The sequence below is a fragment of the Pelodiscus sinensis genome, chromosome 7, assembly GCF_052426305.1.
Source record: "Pelodiscus sinensis isolate ZL-2025 chromosome 7, ASM5242630v1, whole genome shotgun sequence".
In the NCBI taxonomy this organism is placed as follows: Eukaryota; Metazoa; Chordata; order Testudines; family Trionychidae; genus Pelodiscus; species Pelodiscus sinensis.
The window spans coordinates 22,474,275-22,496,669 of NC_143058.1; the positions used below are offsets into that span (position 1 = coordinate 22,474,275).

The 22,395-nt window shown below is 38.3% G+C and overlaps 1 protein-coding gene across 1 annotated transcript in view; it reads right to left on the reverse strand.

Annotated features, from left to right (window-relative positions):
* Nucleotides 1–22,395, reverse strand: part of LRP1B (LDL receptor related protein 1B) — a 1,362,068-nt gene that overhangs the window by 406,736 nt on the left and 932,937 nt on the right. Inside the window, exons 33-34 of the mRNA XM_089779714.1 lie at nucleotides 6,167–6,307; nucleotides 1,763–1,888 (exon numbers count right to left, since the gene is read on the reverse strand). Coding sequence (XP_089635840.1) covers nucleotides 1,763–1,888; nucleotides 6,167–6,307 — 267 coding nt within the window. The remainder of the gene's footprint in view (nucleotides 1–1,762; nucleotides 1,889–6,166; nucleotides 6,308–22,395) is intronic.

Below are 22,395 nucleotides of genomic sequence, written 5' to 3' on the forward strand. Positions count from 1 at the left end.
GGGATCTGCTTGTGAAATGCTCAGATGTCGAATTCAAGTTGTTCATAGGATACTCATATACCATCGCCTCAAATGACATTTCTATTAAGCTTTTTTGCGGTTAGAATAATCTACTATTTTACCAAATTAATGCATCTAGATATATATATTTTGCATGCTGACATTTATTTTTTGGCATTAGAACTCTGTAAACTATTAGTACCTTCCTAAATAGTCATAAGATAATATTGATTTTCTAGTTCTGTGTTCTTGGAACATCTGGAAACTGAAGTTATTCTGCATATAGATCTTTTCATAGATACGAATTGCTTCAAATTACAGATTTTGAAAGTCTTCAAAAAATGTTGAGATTATTTAGGAAATATTTAATTTGGTTACAAATTAAGAAGCTATTTTTAATAGATCAATCCTCTCATTCATTCATTCTCATTGCTCAAGTCGTAACTAGCATAAAAGAAACATCTAGTAACCACTATTTCTGGGAAACTACTGCTATGAATTCAAAAGTTACAACTGTCTTTTAAAGTAAATGAAGTAAATTTAACCCCCCCCCTCAAAACCTGCCAGATTGAAATAATTGTATTTAGATTGAAAAAGTAAGCATTCAAAGGTTTGTACGAGATTTAAGGTTGCATTTTCAGCCTTAAATCTGCCTTTTTGTGTATCTACTGTGTACACAATGATGCAGGGATGTTATAGAAAATAGTATGTAACCATGTAGTTATAGAATCTATTATAATACATGAACACAATAGCAGCAATACAAGTCTGTCCTTAGAATGTACATGCTCAGTCATTTTGCTCTGCTGACAAAATCTTCCTGAGGAACACAGGCAAGTAAGGGAACTCATAATTTCCAACCGTGTGTATCTCGGCAAAATAGAAATGGAATGTCAAGGGTCAAAGAAAAGGCAATTCTCTAGTAAAATGACTTATCCTCTGCTGAATTCCAAAGGTCTATTCCAAACAACGGAAATTTTACAGTTTCTCAAAAAAGGATTGTAAGACTTTTTTATATTGGAAAATATTAGGCAGTGTAAATACACAGGTCGTTACTAACTTCCAAAAAATAATATTTTTCCATTGGATGTAGAATTAGAAGACCTAAGCCTGGTTCCTTAAAATAATCTCTTAAGGAACCAAAGTACCACTCTTATAAATGTTATACCTGTTGAGCACTGATAATGCTTCTGTGGCCTGTAAACAAAGAAGTCCAAAAATGCTGGGGAAACTTCTAAAATTCAATTTAATTCCTTTCAACAAATAGGAAAAAGGTCATTTAACTTCTATAATACAGTCTGGATTCAAAATATTTTCTAGAATTTAAGATAAAATAATTTTTGTGGCTCCTATCAACAGCTATTTCTTGTAATTTTACACTTTCTTATTCCAATATGTTAAAGTTCATATCCTGAGAGATCTTTCAGATCTGAGCTACAGAATCATGGGCTTGCCTTTCTAAATGTTACTGCTCATCTGTGTATATAAAAAGAGGAGACATATACAAGTTTCCTATATTCTTCACTCCTCCCCACAAAAAAAATCCGAGAAAGTTATGAGGAACTGAAATATAAAAAAGAGAATCAAAGGTACAAATAATCCTTAGCTATAGTGGGACCTTCTTTCTTCTGTCATAATCAAGCCATGATTTTCTTAGTAAAATTGCTCATTTAGGTTTAAAAAACACAAAAAGGACTCTTCCTCTGTCTCAACATAGTTATAACATTTGGTTAGCAAGAGTAAGAATTGAAAGGCTAAATACCTTGACATGACATACGATTTTTTCGGAGGTTATAACCCACTGTACACATGCATGTTCTGGTAATTTCTGATGTTGGTAAGCAAAGCTGGGAACACCCACCATTGTTTAGTTGACAGGAATTGCTACCTGCCACATGGAAAAAATGAAAAAAATAGATTGATAAAATTCAATGAATCTTGCTGAAGATTAAGCTGCTCTGTTGCTTAGTATTAGTATATAATACCAATTTATTAACAATTCACAGCATATTATTTACCTAATTTATTTGAAATTGCAAACACATACATGAAAATCATGAAAGTCTCAGCAAAAGTATGTTTTATGTTTAAAATAGTTTACAAAGCTATTAAAAATAAAATAGGCCTGACTAAGCTTTTCTATTTTAAATTAAGAGAACATGATGAAACTGGGAACACGTTAAGTTCAAGCTTAGCACTCCATGAACCACTGCTCTAATCTCAGTACCATGTCACTAAATGAAAGGCATTTTAAAAATAAATCTACTGTTAAAAAAGCGCTTATACTTTTTTTCTCTTCCTGGAACTGTGCGCATAATTCCCCAAACACTGCATTAAGCTTGTATCTCTGAGATGTATCTCTTTATCTGGCATATAAATTCTCATTATCGATGTATAGCAGCAATGACAAGTATTACCTAGATAATCACAAGCATATATTCCACAGATTATTCCAGGCTCACTTGGCTAATTAAAACTGATTATTTGATTATAAATAATTTATTAACCCCTCATGTTCATTAAATATTTAATTATTTTAGCACATTTATTATGTTGAGCCATGTGATTCTGTTCATAGAATGCTTTGGAAAAAAAAAAGATTCCTCTGAGGATTGTAAAACACCATAGAAAAATGTACATCAACACTGCTCCAAAGAAAATTTAATATAACAAAATATTTAATCTCTCTGTTTCAACTCATTTTATGGGGTTTGATTGAATATTCAGACTTCATTTTAGCTTATTAACTTTATTTTGAACCCACTCGAATTTTGAGATAGATTTATCTAGTGAAGATGATGTTCTGATGGTCCACTTGAGGAGGCTGAGTGATTAAATTTCAGAAGGGTGGATGATAATAATAAAGAATTTTAATTTAAAACTATGTTTATATAAATCAGATGTTTAAAATCAAAAGCCCTGCATTTAATGTAAACTATTTAAATTTAAATTTGACAACATAAGTTAAGAACCAAACAATAATATAATGCAAAACACTAACAATAAATATAAAAACAATATTAAAAATTTTGTTTGTTATCAAGTTTTTAAGAAACTCAAACCACCACTGAAGGGTGATAGTCACTTATTATGGACTTTAAATCAACAACCTTTTGACAGCAATAGTTTCTTCTGCAGGTGAAGAGACAATATTGTCAGTCCAGTTTATTCACCTATTTCAGTTCAATGACTAGTTCACTCAAAGTTTATAAACCAACTGGAAGTTGAAAAAAGAAGAAAAGTTTGTTTTTCTCTTCCAATCTATAAAACTAGGTAGTAGAGGGTGAGATCGACTAGCTCTAAAATCCTGAAGAACATAGTTATCAGACACTATCTGTTCAATTCACTAATTATAGATAATACTCCCTTTGCTGAATACATCAGTTAGACTGAAATACAAAGCATGGGTAGATAAACTTAATTGTTTATTATCTATCCAGAACAGTTAAACCTAGTAATTTCCAAAATAAACATATATAGATATTTGTTTGATACTCCCTCCCCCCACCTAGTTACTGTAATAACTATATTTAGTTGCAAATCAACGTGTTTCAATAATTACCAACCAATTAGAATCATTCTTCCTTTAGGAACATAGGGTATGTCTACACTACAAAGTTAATTCGAACTAACAGATGTTAGTTCGAATTAACTTTCATAGGCGCTACACATACAAACCGCTAGTTCGAACTTAATTCGAACTAGCGGAGCGCTTAATTCAAACTAGGTAAACCTCATTCTACGAGGACTAACGCCTAGTTCGAATTAAGTAGTTCGAATTAAGGGCTGTAGGAGGCTAGCCCTTCCGAGCTTTCCCTGGTGGCCACTTTGGGCACTACTAGGGAAACTCTTCTGCCCTCCTCCCAGCCCCGGAGCCCTTAAAGGGGCACGGTCTGGCTACGGTGCCCATGCCAGGTGCAAGCCTGCCAGCACACAGCTAGCAGACCCTGCACCTGGCACGGCACGAACCAGCCACCCGCTGCCACCCAGCCCTCCGCCTCTTCCCGGGACCAGACTGGCAGCTCCCAGAAGCCTGCCCGGGGCCGCAAGAGGCAGGCACCAGCCTGGTCTAGTGCGGACATCATGGACCTCATCGAGGTTTGGGGGGAAGCATCGAACGTCCATGACCTCCGCACTAGGCACAGGAAAGTTGCCGTCTAGGGCAGGATAGCTGACAGCCTGGCCACCCAGGAGCAGGTTTGCATGAAAATCAGGGTGGTCCAGTGAGACCCCCGACCCTGAGCCCTGAGCTTAGAACATAAGAACATAAGAATGGCCATACTGGGTCAGACCAAAGGTCCATCTAGCCCAGTAGCCTGTCTGCCGACAGCAGCCAAAACTAGGTACCCTGGAGGGGATGGACCGAAGACAATGACGAAGCCATTTGTCTCGTGCCATCCATCTCCAGCCTTCCATAAACAGAGGCCAGGGACACCATTTCTACCCCCTGGATAATACCACTTCATGGACCCAACCTCCAAGAATTTATCCAACTTCTCTTTAAGCTCTGTTTTAGTTCTAGCCTTCACAGCCTCCTGCAGCAAGGAGTTCCACAGGTTGACTATTTGCTTTGTGAAGAAGAACTTTCTGTCATTAGTTTGAAGCCTGCTACCCATTCATTTTATTTGGTGTCCTCTAGTCCTTCTATTATGGGAAATAATGAAGAACTTTTCTGTATGCACCCTCTCCACCCCACTCATGCTTTTATAGACCTCTATCATATCCCCCCTCAGTCTCCTCTTTTCTAAGCTGAAAAGTCCCAGTCTCTTTAGCCTCTCTTCATATGGGACCTGTTCCAAACCTCTGATAATTTTAGTTGCTCTCCCCTCTCCCACCCTCTCTCTTCCCCTCTCCCACCTCCTTTTCCCAGTCTCCCTGACTTTTGTTCAATAAAGAGAGTTTCTATTTTTGACCACACGTGTCCTTTATTTTGTACATCAGGAATGCGGGCTAGGGAGGGGTAAGTGGAAAGATGTGAGGGAGGAATGGGGTACGAGCCCCCAATGAGGAGGACTGGGGTGGCTCTGTGGGCTCCTCGGGGTGGAAATTCTCCTGCAGCCCCCTGATTGACCCCCCCCCCCAAGCTAGCCTGAGACAGCAGCTCCACACTCTAAGTCTTAATCTGATGCCCTGCCGGCCATCCTTAACCTCCGTTCAGGGTCCACTCAATGTGGACATGCAAGTTCCAATTAGCAAAATGCTAATTCGAACTAGTTTTTAGGTCTAGATGCACTAGTTCGAATTAGCTTAGTTTGAATTAACTAATTCGAATTAAGTTAGTTCGAATTAGTGCTGTAGTGTAGACATACGCATAAAGACATGTTTTAAAAGCTGACTGCAGTGTGTTTGCAGCTGTGTTATTTCCAGGATATTGAAGATGAATGAGAGGTGAGATAATATATTTTATTGGACCAACTTCTGCTGACAAAAGAGACAAGCTTTTCAGGTTACACAGAACTCCATCTTCAGATATAGGAATCACACAAACAGAACCTGGTCCAATAAAAAGCTATTACCTCACCCACCTTTCTTCTGTGATTAAAATCTATTATTTAAATCAACATTACCTGTTTACTGATTGAAATCATTGTTAAAATTAATTATTTAAATCAATCTACCCTGGGTTGTAATGTAATAACCAGAAAACATCCTACTAAATCATTGTCCTTCCCCTCCCCCCAAAAAAATTACCTGATTTTTCTTGGTATTTGCTTACAATTTACACCAGTGCAATTTCAATGAAGCAAAATAAATTATAGTGTCTTAAAACCATTCAGATGAATAAAAGTCATCAGTGATTTTTCAAATATCATTTCATGCATTTAATTTATTGAGAAGTACCTAGCATTAACAAGTGAGCAAAGAAGAAAACATTCATATTTTTTCCTTAGTTCTGACTACCAAATGTAAGCTTCCTAATATCATAGGAGTTTCCTTTGCATTATGTATCGTAGTCAAATATTTATATTGTCTAATGTTTTGAAAGTTATTAACTACTGTACACTATATCAACAACTTTAGCTTGGATAGAAGTCTCTACTTTTAGTCAGTGTATACGATAACCAATAGGCTCAAATATAATCTCCATGCATTTTGGGAATAATATGGAAGATGAATACATGTTGTACTCTAATGACAGTTTAAAGACATCTAAAATATAATTTACCTTGCTGTGCTGCTTTATCATATACTTTCATATGTACAACGCCTGCAGTCTTGTTTCGCAGGACAGTAGGGTTTCTTCCATCTCTTTTGTTGCAGGTACCTAGCTGAGCTAGGTTGTGGTCTGCCCACCAGAGTTTTTTATCTGAAAAATATCAAAGGATTATTTTTCTTTAGTAAAAAAGAATATCTTATCAAATAATATTCATTTGACATACATAAATCCTTGGTTTCTAATTTCTTCATTTAATTGTTTGTTCTTTATAGTCTGAGGAATGTCATCCCAATTTAAAAGTATAGCAATCACATGATTTTCATCCTTTTCCTTCTATCTACAAATTAGAATTCCAAGCACTTCTATAATGCATGAAATGCTTGAGATGGGAGCCAAAGTAAAAACCATGGAAATTGTAGTCTTCTACCCACAGGGGAAAAAAAGCACTGTAGTATGGGAGCATAAATGTTATCACAATATCCTCAAATCTCACCATATCTACAGATGAGCAGGCAGTCTCCATGCTTTCAGTTTTTAGGCTCACTGTTCAACTTAAACAGCATGTCAATATGAATTTTTTTTTTTTTAATGTGAACAGCTATCTGCAAGGAATGATGATAAAATCACAGATATTTACGGCTGGGAAGAAGTAATCTAGTCCATCCTCCCACTTTGACGCAGGATTAAGTGTATCTAGATCATGCCTGATTAGTATTTGGCTAACCTGTTCTTAAAATTTTCCAATTACACAGGGACCATCAACCAATTTGATTACAAAAGGAGCGAACAAACAACTTTTGTCAGAATATATTGAAAGAAAGACAGGAGACATTTGACACAGACGTTAACCAGGCCTTAACTTCATTATGTACATGTCTGGGACTACTTGCCAGATAAAATGTACTGTGTAGGCAAATTCATGTTTCTTCAAATCATTATTCAGGGCTATACCAGACCCCCATAATTTCCATGCAGATCCCCAAGGCAATTCCTGGTTCCTATACGAAGCCACTTGTCTGGTCTCTGCATGCCTTCCCTATGAAGACACCCTCCCAACCTTTTGAAATAAGATGTGGAATATGGCCTTTTGTTTTTATTCAGAATGGTGCCCCTGATTCTTGTTGTGGAAAAGGTGAAAAAAAAACATTCCACTGTAGCCTTTGTGGTGTGCTCCTCTCTGAAAAAGGAGTGACTAGCATGATGCCCACAGCAGGTGCTAACCCAATGCTGGTTTTGCTTGCTGCATTGTAAAAAGAGGCTTCTCCTGCCCAGGGTTTGTACCTTTATACCTTTTTGGACCTCACATACCTGAGGCGGTGTCAGTGCTGCAAAACTGCCCACCACCCACTTCTTTGCAGCAGTTTCTGATCTCATTATTTTCCCCTCCCCCCGGCCAAAAGCAGAGCTGTCCTTCTCCATCAAGCCCAGACAACCCCCCCCCCCCCCCACTTAACTGTGGCTCAGTCATTGTCATGGGCCTATTAAAAGACCCATTATTTTTAAACAAAATTCTGTAAAACTTGGCTTACAACTTAAATAAGGATGTGTTCAGTATTTTATACAAATACACAATTATTAATTGGCCTATCAAAGTCCCTAAAGCTATACTGACCTGCTACCAGTCAATTTCTTCATTTTTGTGATACTGATCACATACTGTAGTTTATGCTTTTCTGCTCCTTCTCTTTCTGATCTATCTTTTCAGTCAATAGTGTCAGCTGAAAGTCTTAGATCTCATCTTTAGGTTCAATTTTTTTAACTTGTTTATAATCTTCCAGTTATTTTACCTTTTTTGATGTGTAACAAGTTCCTTACCTGCCCTGTTAAAATTCTAAGATTTACTCCTTCCTTCTATCTATTGTCTTTATTTTGACATCTCAGTTATGAATTTAAATTTTACTATTTCTGAAGGGGGTTCTCACATATTATTCAAAATCAGTTCTCAAACTACAGTAAAACCTGCGCTATATGGCACTTAAATATCCGGAAAACTTTAGAAACCAGCAAATTTCTTAGGGGCTTGGTGAAGCCGCGGAGCTTTGATCTGGCTGGCATGAGGCTGCACTGAACAGCTGGCAGCCCCTGCAGCTTGGGGGTCGCAGTTCCAAAAAGGTTACGCTCCATTGTGCTTGACCTTTCTTGACCCTTAGATAACCATATTTTTAGATATCCAGAACACCCTAATGTCCAAGCATGCTGATAACACAGGTTTTACTGTATTAGGTTTGCTTGGGACAGTAATACTCTTCCAATAAACTCCAAAAAGTTTCACCAAATTTCTAATTAATTATTTTTGTCTTGCTCTCCTGTAAAACTCTGACCTCATGAGTTAATTTTTCCATACCAGTATTTCTCCATTGCTTTTTATAGCAGTTAACAAATTTAGGGGAGTTCATCCTCTTCTACCACCTTATTCTAATAATTTTAGCATGCGGTTACATTCTTCCCCTCCCCTCATATAGTATATTTTTAGTGCAATACCATCATACCCCAGTTATCTGTGGGCAGAATTGAATGTGGGACCTCTAGAGCTTAGAGTATAAGCCTCTACCACATTGACCAAGAGCAGTAGATTCATTAGTCTCTATGGGTATGTCTACACTACCCCGCTAGTTCGAACTAGTGGGGTAATGTAGGCATACCACACTTGCAAATGAAGCCTGGGATTTGAATTTCCCGGGCTTCATTTGCATAAGTGGGGAGCCGCCATTTTTAAAACCCCACTGGTTCGAACCCCATGCAGTGCGGCTACACGGGGCTCGAACTAGGTAGTTCGGACTAGGATTCCTATTCCGAACTACCGGTACACCTCGTGGACATACCCTCTGTGAGTGGTCTTGGTGCCATTAGATGGCACAATATACCACACCCAGAAGGTATGTAGGTTATATTAGCATGTATTTTTAATCCTTATTTCCAGGGCTTGCTGAACTGCAGTGAGACCCGCTCGCCAGCCGCGCTGTCCGGTGACATGCGCATGTGCAGATCGTTCTGTGCATGCGCAGATCACCCAAACCCGGCTCTTCTGGGTTGCAATCGTCTCACTGTGGATGAGTAGATTGTATTATTTGTTGAGCCCTGTTTATTTCTATTTTCCATGACATTCTGGTTTTAAATAACACTCATAACAAATGGTACTTCATGAGCAAAGCGGACAGTGCTTTTTTTTCTCACACTCTCATTACTTCCCTTGCTTTTCCTCAGCTATATCATGGGTATCCAACCCCTTATAAATCTTTTCTTGGCAATACTGTTCCATTTTTGTTCATTTACTCCCTTTAGGATTGACTAATTGTAGGTCCTTATTTTGGCTTGCTAATTTAATATCTCTGTTCTCATGGGAGTCTGGACTGTCTTTTTATTAGGTTTAATCTTGTGAGGGTCTTATCCCTTTTTGTCTTTCTTGTGTACCCCTTGTTGCTGAAGAATAGCTTTTTGTCACTTCTTTAAGAAGACTTTATTCGCTGGATTATTTCTCTTCTCATGGTTCTCTATATCATAGGTGCCATTTCCTTGGGGCTGGAGGAACATTGCAAAAAAATTAGCAGGTGTTTAGCACCCACTGGCTGCTAGTACTGCCTGACTCACTCCCCTCCTTAGTGCCTAAAGTCCACCGTTGGCCATGCCAAACAACTCCTCTCCCTCCATGAGTTCCCACCTACTGCAATCAGAGGAACTATGGGAAGAAGGATGTGACACACTCAGGTGAGGGCTCAGACGTGCATGGGAAAAGGCTTTAAGGGTGCAGAATAGGGACCGGAAGAGGTGAGGCCTTAGAGGAAGGTATGGTATGGGTGCAGGGTTTGGAGCATAGTGGATGCAGGAAGAGTTTTGCAGGAATGGGTGTGATGTGGCCAGGTCCTGGGGATAAGAGGGAGTGGAGTGACCCTGGACAAAAGAAAAAGACAGCTCTTGTGCTCCATGTCACCCACCTTTTCTTCATAACCTGGGGGAGAGGGGGGTTTTAACATTTCAATTTTCTTCTGCAGAAAAATCTCTTCCACCGTTCTTCTTCCCATGCCTGATTTCAGATCAGTCACCTTCATGTCACCAAGATCAGCCTTAATTTCATCCAGTTTGGCATCTATAGAGGATTTTAATAATCTAAAACTGGAAATTGCCCCAACACAGTCACCAACTTCAAGTTGACATTCAGCTCTGGTGACATCACTTCCTCACTTAATTCATTTCAGCAGGATGTTATCTCTGAAGCCTCATTGGGATGAATTAAATGTCATCATCAATAATTGTGTCAGTGTTAATCATTTTAGCTGAAAGATCCAGAGAACGTACTTATTCAATATTGTTAGGCATCATGCAACTTATATGGAAAAGACGTATCTAATCATTGTATCCATCTACTGGGGTTATTGCAAGGTTCTCACAGTAAATACTCTCTTCAGAGTTTTTCCTGTTTAGTTAAATATTCCTAGTGTTGAAGTTGTAATCACTTTCCTAGGGTATGCTATTCTACAGTAATAGCAAGCACAGAACAACACAGCATAGCATTTAGGAATTTTGTTTCTAGTGGGTGGTTTTTTTTTTTTTTTTTTTGTGGATATTTCCCCTTTACTTCTACTTTTATACCATCCATCCTAGTAACACCCATGAGCTTTAAGGTCAGTAAAAGACATCAGAAAAGAAAGGAAGGGATGGGATCCCCATAAGATGAAAAAAAGAAGAGAAACAGTAATACCAAGAGAAATGTACATGCAAAACATATTTTTATTAAAAAATATCTCACAGTAGCTATATTTGAACAGTATTACTACTTTGCAGTTGTGAACTGTGGAGGCCAGAATTTAGGAATTCAGATATGGAGAATAAAAAAATGGCCAGATTCTATTCATGCCCATTCTTGAGATTTGTCTTCCCTTGACAACATTTTTTTTATTTCTTGCTCTTAATAGATGTTGTAGGGAAAAGGACATATAAGGTACAAAGAATCTAATTAGATTTCCCATATTGCTGAAGAATCTGAATTTATGTGGTTGATGACCATTCACACAATGCTTTAACAAATGCTCAACGCTACTTAATAGAACTAGCACCTAGATGTAACCTGACAGAGCAGATTTCAAGAACTGAAGAACATCTAAAAAGGGGAACTGCTTATCAGATTCTTGAAAATGCACTAATGAAACTGATTGTTTCTTGGAGTGTAATATGGTAGGTAATACAGTTGGCAGTTCCCAGCCTTTCACTCTTAAAAGGCAGACTGTCAACCTATAGCAAACTGACTACATGTGAAATATTGAACTTTGTCTCCATACACTCAGAACAACTGCTAATCTGTTGTAATTTCCTGATGTACTAGACATAACACTCATTCCAAAAATCAGTCTCCTCAGTTACTCTGGGCTTTCAAAATTAACTGACGATATTCTGCTAGGCTCTCCTCTCATGGTGCCACTGGGTTGTGAGATCAAAATTCAATCTTTTGTTAGGAGTCTGATGTTTTTGCTGATGGATTTTTCAACCTGCTAAATACAGTCATCTCTTCTTGGTTTTATTGTGAATACATCACTTTCCTCTCATCTTCTGACCCTGACATTGACAGACTTGATGATATGGAATTAACTGTTCATTCTTCTGGACCTATCTGCATTCTATTCAACACATGCTCACATATTGGGGACACCTTGCTATTTTTCATTGCTTTTCGTGCTTCTTTGTTGATTTAGGTGGCGTCACCTTCTTAGTGTTGTCAGACTGATATTATCCCTTGTTTTAGGGAACTGAGATTTTACTGCTAACTCAGAGCTGCTCTCAGACAAAGGTTACAAGCATGATGATCCAGAAACTCTTTTTCTTAAAATGCCCATTTTTGAGGATGTGCTTAAAAGATGCCTCAGCCTTTTGATGAGGATACATGCTCATTTTACTACCTCAAAAAATGAATGAACTACACTGAGGTAGTATAACTTAAGCCCAAGGGCACTGAATGACATTTTTGATCTGTTTGCCCACAGTTTTCTATTTAGGACATATCAGCTTCCATCTAGTATTTAACAGATGTGTTTTAATATGGACAAATGCAATGTTACACAGATAGGAATAAATAATGTAGGCCATATTTACAGGATGATTACTTTATCCTGGCAAGCAGTACCACAGAAAAAGACTTGGGCATTAGGGTAGACAGAGAGCTGAACATAAGCTTTTAAATTGACAGTATGGCTAAAAAGAGCTAATGTAATCCTGGAAAATAAGGGGGAATCTGAAGTGGGAGGAATCTCAGGTTGTAGCTCTCTTTGGCACTGATGTCACTGCTGCTAGAATACTATGTCCAGTTGTGATGCCCAAGATTCAAAATGGATGTTTATAAATTGGAGAGAGGTCAAAAAAGAGCCACAAGAATGGCTAGAGGATCAGAAACATATGCCTTGTAATGATAGATTCAGGAAGCTCAATCCATGTAACTTAATAAATAGAAGATTGTGGGGTTACTGGATAGTGCATAATTATCTACCGTGGCAGACTGAAGGCAGTGAGTTGCAGGAGTCTGGTGGAGGGCAGGGACATGGGGAGTTGGATGAGTGGGTTTTTGTTCCCTGAATAGGCTGTCAGAGACTACTACTCAGCAACCAAGACAGGTGGGCACCTGAGACTCATTAAGAGCCAGCATCAACCTAATGGAACACCTGCAGCCTGTTAAGGCATGCTGGTCCACTATAAAAGGTTTCCCCTCAGGTAAGGCAGGGGAAGGAGAAAAGGAATGGACTGGAGAGTAGGAATCACAAAGTCAAGGCATAACTACAGGTTGCAAGTAGGAGGGGGTTTCTCCAAGACGCCAGGGAGAAGATACTGTGGGAGAAGTTGGGGAAATAGCCCTGGGAGAAGCTGCTATTCTGTAGGGATAAGGGCAAGAGCCCCACTAGTGGCTGCCATCTAGGGCCCTGGATGAGAACTCAAAGTAAGTGGGTGAGACCCGGTTACCCTAACCCTCCCCAAGCCCAGAAGGCAGCCACCAGGCAGTTTAGACAAGGCATTTTTGACAGAAATACCCCGTTTCGAAAGATCCTGTACTCATTTTTTTGAGGAGTGGAGGATCTTTTGAAATGGGGCATTTCTGTCAAAAATGCTCTGTCTAAACTGCCAGGGTTTTTTTTTTGAAAAGCCCCGTTTCCAAAAAAGCGGCAGCCGCCATTATGCAAATGAAGTGTGGAATATTTAAATCATGGATTCATTTGCACTTTTGATACATCTAATTTACATCCCTCCACCTACAGAGGGGTGTAGAGAAACAAGAGTCAGTGGGAGGCTGACCGTGAGTCTGAGTCATACTAAAAATCTGCTAGAAAGCGTAGGACCCAGAGGGCACAACTAGAGCTCCACCATACTACATAGGAAAGCAAATGTGATAATGGGCTCTTCAGTCTAGCAAAGATTTGATCCCAATGGGTCCTTCATCCGACAGAAAGTACAGGATTCAAGGTACACACTGACACCAAGTTCTCCTGCACACATCTTGCAATTCTGTAAATGCTATTGATCAAAATTCAAGCACCGAATATCTACTGTTTAGCCCTTCCAGACAATGACTTTTCACCACAGTCCAAGCCAGATCTGCTCAAAGCCATGGGTGTTTACCAGAAAGTAAAGAAAATGTCTTCCCAACAGGAGGCATTTTCAGTAACAACCAGAAAGAACATAAATGCTGAATGAGAGTCTTAATATAGTTGAATCTCAAAGCCATAGCTGTCAGATTCAGAGCAAGTGACTTCTGAAACTCCCTCTTCCATAAGTTGTCACAGGACACCCACATACCACATACCATGATGATCTGCTAGGGTCAAATAGTCTAGTAGCACTTTAAAGACTAACAAAACATGTAGATGGTATCATGAGCTTTCATTGGCACAGCACAGGTCTTCTGATGTGTCATCTGAAGAAGAGGGTTGTGTCCACGAAAGTTATGATACCATCTACATGTTTTGTTAGTCTTTAAAGTGCTACCAGACTATTTGTTATTTTTTAAGTTTACCCTGTACAGACTAACTCGGCTACCCTTGAAGCTTCAAGACATACTCTGTTCTTGAATATAAAATATCATTATGGAGTCCTTAAATGTGATTCAGAGTCCACTCAGTGTGAATGCACTATTTTGAAATAGCAAAATTCTATTTCTAAATGCATTTTGTGTGTAGACACGTTATTTCGAAATAATGCTGTAGTGTAGACATACCCTGATTTTTTTCATAGAAAAATGAGAAAAATGCAAGATTTCACATTACATGAAATACATTTTTCAAAATCTCTCTCAAAATATACTCAAGCAGCTCTAGTCTTCACCTTATATAGTAGGAAATACTCCTAGTCCCTGACCTGGGAATGTTATCCATCCCTCTGATCTCTTATCCTCACACTAAAACTAACTTCAGAGTGTGCACAGATGGGTTAGTCTATGGTCATCTAAAACAGACCCATGGTTATGATCATAAAAGCTTGAGTTGCACCATACATCCTGCATTCCCTTCCCCCTCCCCACTCCCAGTAAGTGTTAAAAGGCTTATCAGCCTCCTTAGCATGTCTCGGGGTACTTGTTGAGTCAACCCCTTCAGGCAAAGTATTGTCTCTGTAAGAATTTTGGATCCTTCTCTGCCCTACATTATCAAAGCCCACCCTACATATCATACCCCCAGAAAAAAAGGGCCTATGGAAATTAAATTTAGCCTCCAGCAGGTCTTTGAAATTCTATGCTAAGCTTGCTAGCTGACATTGTGTGTGTGCAATATCAAACAAAGTATAATAAAATCTTTTGTCAAATTGACTTAATATTTTTTCCAATATTCTTCCAGAAGTAACTTAATTTAGATTTCGTGAGTACACAAGGGATGAAAAGAGGGAACAAAGTGGGATTCACAAGGGGAAACAATTTCAACCATAACTTTCACTGGTCGGTGCTGTTCATTTACATAATTTTCAAATGATTATATGAATTTCAAAATGTAAGCACTGCTGAGTGGGATATAAGTGTGAGACAAGCAGTTACAACACATATTACTGTAATCTAACATTTCCAAATTATTCAGAATCTAAATGCTTTGTACATTCAACTGTACCATCTCTATGAATAATGATCCTGGAGTGGTTTATATAGCAAGAATATGTCTTTCCTATTTTGCTGCACACTGATGCATTTTTCTTTATTTTTTAAAAATTTAAATTAATGGATCAAATTGGACAAATCTGAACAAATTCAAATAAATATAAAACCATTGAAATTCAGACATAATTAATTAATAACTTGATTAACATTCAAAATGACTCTGGCAATTAGATTTGATTTTCAAATCAACAAACTAAAATTTAAAATGTACTACGCTTAAGAAGGAAAAATCTAATGCACAACATAAAATGAGGACCAACTGTATATGTAGTAGTACTGCTGAAAATGATCTGAGAATAAAGAAGATCAGACATTGAACAGCGATGCAGCTGCAAGAAAGGCTAGAGTCATTCCGGGATGCATCACTCACCGGAATATCAGAATACATGGGAGGTAATTGTCCCGCTCTAGTCAGCATTGGTGAGGCCTCACTTTGAGTAATGTATCCAGTTCTGAGCACTACACTTTAAGAAAAATACAGACAGATCAGATTGTGTCCAGAGGAAAGCTATAAAAATGTGAATAGGTTTAGAAAATCTGACCTATGAGGAAAGGTTAAAAAAAAGAAACAGGGCATGCCTTAAGGAAAGAATACTGGGAGTGATCTAATAACAGTGTTCCAATTATGTTAAGAAAAGTTATGAAGAGGAAAGTATGATCAATTGTTCTCCATATCTACTGAAGGCAGGACAAGAAGTAATCACCTTATTCTAAAGCAAGGGAGATTTAGGCTAGATATATGAAAAAGTTTCTAATAAGCGCATTTAATCACTACAATAGGCTGGCTTCCAAGGGATGAGAAATCACTGTCTTTGGATGTTTTTAAGAACAGTTTGGGATAAGCACATGTCAGGAATGGTCTAGTATACAGTCAGCCCTACTCTTCTATATTTCTATTTTGTTGTAATTAAGGGTAAGACAAAAGGAAAATTCTGCTTTTCAAACTGGGCAAATTTGGAACAGGAATTAAAATGCATAGCTTGGGCTAAACTCTATTTTATTTTTAAGGTGGGTTTGGTTTCCTTTTTCACTTGGGTGCTATTCTACACCTATATTAATTATATCTAAACTACTATTTAGATATTTGGCTATCCAGTTTATGGAATCAATTAGGTATTCTGACACCTGAATGATAAAATTTTTGAAAGGAATTATTTTAATTTCTAGTGGGAAAAAGTTGTCACATTTAATTTCAAGGACATATTGGTCCTTGGACTAAAGGAGACAAGCACTGCAAATGAAAGCAGTTATATTTTAATCCTCTAGCCTTTTTATTCACATTATAAGAAATAACTGAGTCAATAGCAATAATATATTCTGGACATAAAGGTAACACATTAAACTCAGAATGCTTCTGAAGGACCTTAAGAGAAAGTTTGCAAATCAGAACTGTTAGCTATTGTGAGACCCAATAACTAAAAATGAAATACTTATAATTGATTACCTATGTGAAGCAGTGGTGGGTAATAAATGGTCCACAAGCCAGACATGGTTCACTAAGTTTAGTCCTTGGCTAAACTTTATTTACCTGGGTGTCCACAGATTGCTGTCGCTGGCCAATGGGACCAGCGGGAATCAGCACAAATGGGACACTATTTCCTGCAGCTCCAGTTGTCCAGGAACAGTGATCCATGGACAACAGGAGCTGTGATCTGCTATACCAGCAGATGCACAAGTAAATAAAGCATCTGGCAATCTGACAGGAACTAATGCTGCAAACTGCATATTTGGCCCGTGAGCTGCTTATGCTGCTTATTGCTCACCCATGATCTAAAGCAGTGGTCCCCAACGTGGTGCCCGCGGGTGCCATGGCATCTGCCGGGGCATTTATGTGTGCCCACCTAGTGACCAGGACCAGCCTGAGCCATTCTTGCGCCATTTCTGATCAAATTCTTATGACAAGAAATTACTCTAATGAAATTTTAATAAAGTTTATTCATGAGTTATGAGGTATCTAGATTTACTAACAAAGGCTATGTCTAGACTGAGCTTTATTTTAGAAATAGGATATTTTCTTCTGATTTCACTTTCGAAAGCAGGTCATCCAAAAGTGAAAGTAGTCTGGACGCATTTTTTTTAAAACCCCTCCTTTTTCGAAAAACTGCTCTTCATTTAAAAATGAGGTTTATGCAGTTTTTCAAAAAAGGGTTTTTCCCCCCAAAAATGCAGCCAGACTACTTTCACTTTTGAAAGGCCAGCTTTCGAAAATGAGGTTGGAAGCAGATATGCATATCCTCTTTCAAAAATAAAGTGTAGTTTAGATATACTCATAGATATGACATGTGATGATATCAGTAACAGCATAAAAGGGGGGAAGAGACATGCTTCATGAGGAAAGCCATGGGAAAATATGTAATATTAAAGAAGAATTGGAGGTTCTAGAATTAAATGTTTTGGGCCAGGTCTCAAAGGTTTAGCTCAAGTGCACTCAATACATAACTGAGGATGGTGAATAATATAATTCCACTTTGCTAATGTAAGTGGCACCACCATAATTCAGAGCACTGCAATGCTGTATTGGCTAGATCACTCTCACACTGATGTTACATTAGCCACGAACTGTCAACAGCTAGTGTGCTTAAGCTCCGTCGGACATTCAACTGGCCCAAAAATTCATAACTTGGTTTCAGGAAGGAAGCAGGTGATATACAGCTACATACACAAGCTTTTATGTCACCTGGGGACATCCTTTATATTAGTGGAATTCCCAGTATAATCTTTATGTTGCTCTGAGAGCACAAAGAGTTGTTTGGCACTCTGTATACTGGCACTTAGGGTTCTCTAGCAAAGCAGCAATCTGACATCTTGTTTCTATATAACTAGTACAGAAAATGTTACATATTTTTTAACAACAGGGTGTAAGCAAAAAGACTGGTTGTACAACAAGCTCCACTCCAGAGAGCTCCCCATGCTGAAAATGTGGTTTCGTTTCTCCTTTTCTTTCTGAGAAATATGTACAATCCATTTCTGCAGTCCTCAGTGGAACATTTAAATCAGACCATTTTGCTTACTTTGCAAGTAAATGAGAGTATTACTACCCATAAAAAATAAACTGTGTCTAGAACACCTACTACTTTTGCTAATTCCCATCATGTAATTAGACAATCCTGTTATCTTTGTTCTTAAATCACAGAATCATTTTTCACAATAGACATAAGAACTTCAAGACTATTCACAAGATAATTTCATCACTAGCCTTTAGCGCATTAGCCTGCTTTGGATTTAGATGCTAAATGGTCTCCTGCACTTATAAATTTTTAAAAATAAATATCAAAATGGATCAAAATATATCACATACTGACTCTTCCATTTTCCTCTGCATTATTGGCAATGTGATTCCTGGATGTTTACAAATACTTTTTAATAATTAAATATTTTAATAGAAATATAAACATATGCATCTATTTTTTAGTATATTTCCTCAAGAAAGCCTTGGGGGAGAGAATTAGAGAGAATGAGGTATAAAATGTTTTAAGATGAATGGGAGATGTAGAAAAGCTGGGAGTTAAAGGTCTCAATCACATAAGAAATTTGGACTGGGAATTAAAGTGTCTTGAAGTCAATGCTCATTCTGACATTTAAATTATATGAACAAAAAATGATGTTCTGAAATTTAGATATGCTGGGGAAAATCCTCTGTGACCTAGCAAAAAAATCGAGCCAGTCTGAGTTGGCCAGCGATGCTTAAGATCTAAAGAGCAGCATGTGAGTTTTCCGATTCAGTTTGAGTGGCCAATATCCATCTGATAACTGACTGATTCCAAACATTCTGCAATATTTCTACACTTGACTGTAAATGTTCTTTACAAGCAGAATTTTGGAAAGAATCTTTCAAATTCATTCATTCATGAACTCTAATTAAATGCTAGATTGAATTCCTCTAGACGTAACAAATCCAAAATACAACTTTTGCCCTTCACCTAAACAGTTCATTAATAATTGTATTTCAAACAAAAAATTAATACTCACATATTGAATGCTAGTAAAATATAAAAGCATAAGGACAGAATTAAAAAAAGGATTATGAAATTATCTTTAGAGCAACCTTTTATCTTTAAAAATAGTTATTAATTTAACATAAAAAACACTTGGAATGTGGAAGAATTTCATCTTCTATTCTCCAAATCCTATTCTCCAAATAGGCGAGGATGCGTCAACACTATTTTAAGTCTATAAGTGATATTCCTAAATTTAAATGATTTAATTGTTGCATTTATGCTAATGAGAGTGTTCTCCAATCACTAATTACAATCTTGTTGCGGAAACCAGGCTATAATATATACATTACAATAGTTACATTTATCCATTTTGTAGGATAATTAGCATTAAGAAGAGCAACATATTGGGAAGCAGCAATTTACAGTGACAAAAATTGCTACACTAGCATTGCATACTGTCCTTTGGAGATTTCAAGCAGTACTTTGAATGCAAATTTTGATGGGTCATTAGTTTTCATTAATGGTAGTTTGAGTACTTAGGGAAGACTACTATGCACCGCACTTAGCACTGGGCAAATTGCCTAGATATATTTCATATATTACTGTTAATGTAATGAAGCGTTATGGCAATTAGAAGACTGATGGCTTGGAAAATTTAGGTATATGTATCTTAATTTTTTTGAACAAAGTAGCACCTTTCACTACAGAATTAAACCCACAGAAGTAAATAGATCTATTTGTACAGCTAACCATTATTTGTGTGAGCAAGGACTTGCACTACTAATGCTATTTTGTGAAATTAATTCAAGGCCATATGTCTAAATCCAGTAGTTGATAGATCAATTATAGCTAATTATAATCAAATGTAAATGAAATTGCGGAGTAAATATACATTATAGTTCAGATATTTTCTGTGAATACCTAAAAGCATAGTAATTTTATCAGATTTTTGAATTATATTATATTACTAGATATTTGTTTTTATTTTACTATTCATTTTTAAAAAGGTCTTCCTGTTAATGCATTAATTCCTATTAAAAAGCATATGCTGTTGATTATGAAATATTCCTGGTTGAAGTTTTATAAACATTTCACTAGAAAAAGTGCTTACTGTCTAAGAATAAACAAATAACTAATACCCTATTAAGAGAACACTCATTAATAAAGAGTTGTAATTATAAACACACACACACACACACACACACATATATATATATTTTAGAAATGTCAAGAACTCCTCCTAAACAGTAAGTGCAAGGACCATTAAATTTGGTATGAAACTTTCTCTTATCCTAATTTAAAGCAAGGTCAATAAAATGGAAAGTGCTGGAAATGAGCAGGGGGCAAAGAGAGGAGGGGAACCGAGGGGAAGAAGGATGAAATACTGAGAAAGGGCACTGGGGAGCACTGAGCCCACAGGGGAGAGAGATATTCAGAGTGGCATCTGATAAAATTACTATGCTTTTAGCATCTTGCCTGCCACCAAACCAGGTAAATATCTCCTCTTCCCCAAATTCTTCCTTTGTGGGTCCTTGGCTACAGTGCTGGATTGGAGGGAAAGGCCGCTGGTGGTCAGGGAACCTGGGGGAGGGGAGGCAGAAAGCCCCTGGAAGACAGGGAAGGGAGCCTCAGGAGAGGAAGAAGCCCCTAGAAGGAAGGGGGAAAGCCCTGCAAGATGGGACCCCCTGTCCTAAGCTCCTCCTCACCCCCCTCGCTCCTCTTTCACTCCCCAACATCTCCATCTTCCCATATTCCCTACCCCCTCCACACACACATCCCCAAGGCTCTGGCCTGACTCCTGCACCCCAACACCACCATCCCTCTTCCTTGAAGGACCCAGGCAATGCTGGCTAAGTCTTCTAGTACTTGCGTATATATACACACATACAAACACATATGTAAATACAAACATACACACACACACAAATTGAACAAGACAAATTCAAACTTAATTAAATTTGCAAAAAAATAATACATTAAAATTTTGATCTCTGTATTTATCAACAATGTCACCAATAACAGACAGAATATTCAACATTCCTAGGCTATGTCTACACTACTGAGTTTTTCTTTCGGAAAAACGGCAGTTTTACATGCACACTGCAATCGTGTTTTTTCGAAAAAAATTGAAAGAACTGAGGGGTTTTTCTGATGTTGGTAAACCTCTTTCTATGAGGAAGAAGCCTTTTTCTGAAAGAGTTCTTTCGAAAAAAGGGATGTGTGGACAGGGACGAGGGAGTTCTTTTGCAAGAAGAGGAAAGAAGAAAAAGCACAAGTGCCCTGGTGGCCATTCCACTCATAGTAATCACAGCTTAAATGTGAGATAGCATCCACACTGAATGGATGCTATCTTTCGAAAAACCAGATAGCTTTTCTGATGTGCTTTCACAGTGTGGATGCTCTCTTTCAGAAGAAGTTTTTTCAGAAGATCTCTTCCAGAAAAGCTTCTTCTGAAAGAAGCCTGCAGTCTAGACATAGACATAGTGATTAGTATAGCACCTTATCACATTACAACATAAAAATCAGCAATACTGGGTGAGACCAAATATCCTTCTTGTTCACTAGCCTGCCTTCTGACACTGAGTAATGCCAGATGCCCCAGAAGGAATAAACAGAACAATTAGGGTATGTCTACACTACAGCGCTAATTCAAACTAACTTAGTTCGAATTAGTTCATTCGAACTAAGCTAATTCGAACTAATGGATCCAGACTAAAAAACTAGTTCGAATTAGCGTTTTGCTAATTCGAACTAGCATGTCCACATTAAATGGACCCTGAACCAGGCTTAAGGATGGCCGGAAGCAGTGCCGGCAGGGCATCAGATGAGGACTTAGAGCGTGGAGCTGCTGCCTCAGGCTAGCCGAGGGCTGTGCTTAAAGGGACCCGACCCGCACCCCGGACAGACAGTTCTCAGGGGTGCCCCGCTTGCAAAGCAGTCCTGGCTTGGAGTGCCCTGAGTGCCCACACTGGGCACATCACAGCACTCGGCCATCAGACCAGCTGCACTTGCCGCAGGCTGCCATCTGTGGAGAGGGGGCAATTGGGGGGCTGCAGGAGAGCTTCCACACCCAGAAGACCGCAGAGCCAGCCCAGTCCTCCCCATCGGGGGCTCGTACCCCATTCCTCCCTCACCTCCTTCCACTTACCCTTCCCTAGCCCCCCTTCCTGATGTACAAAATAAAGAAA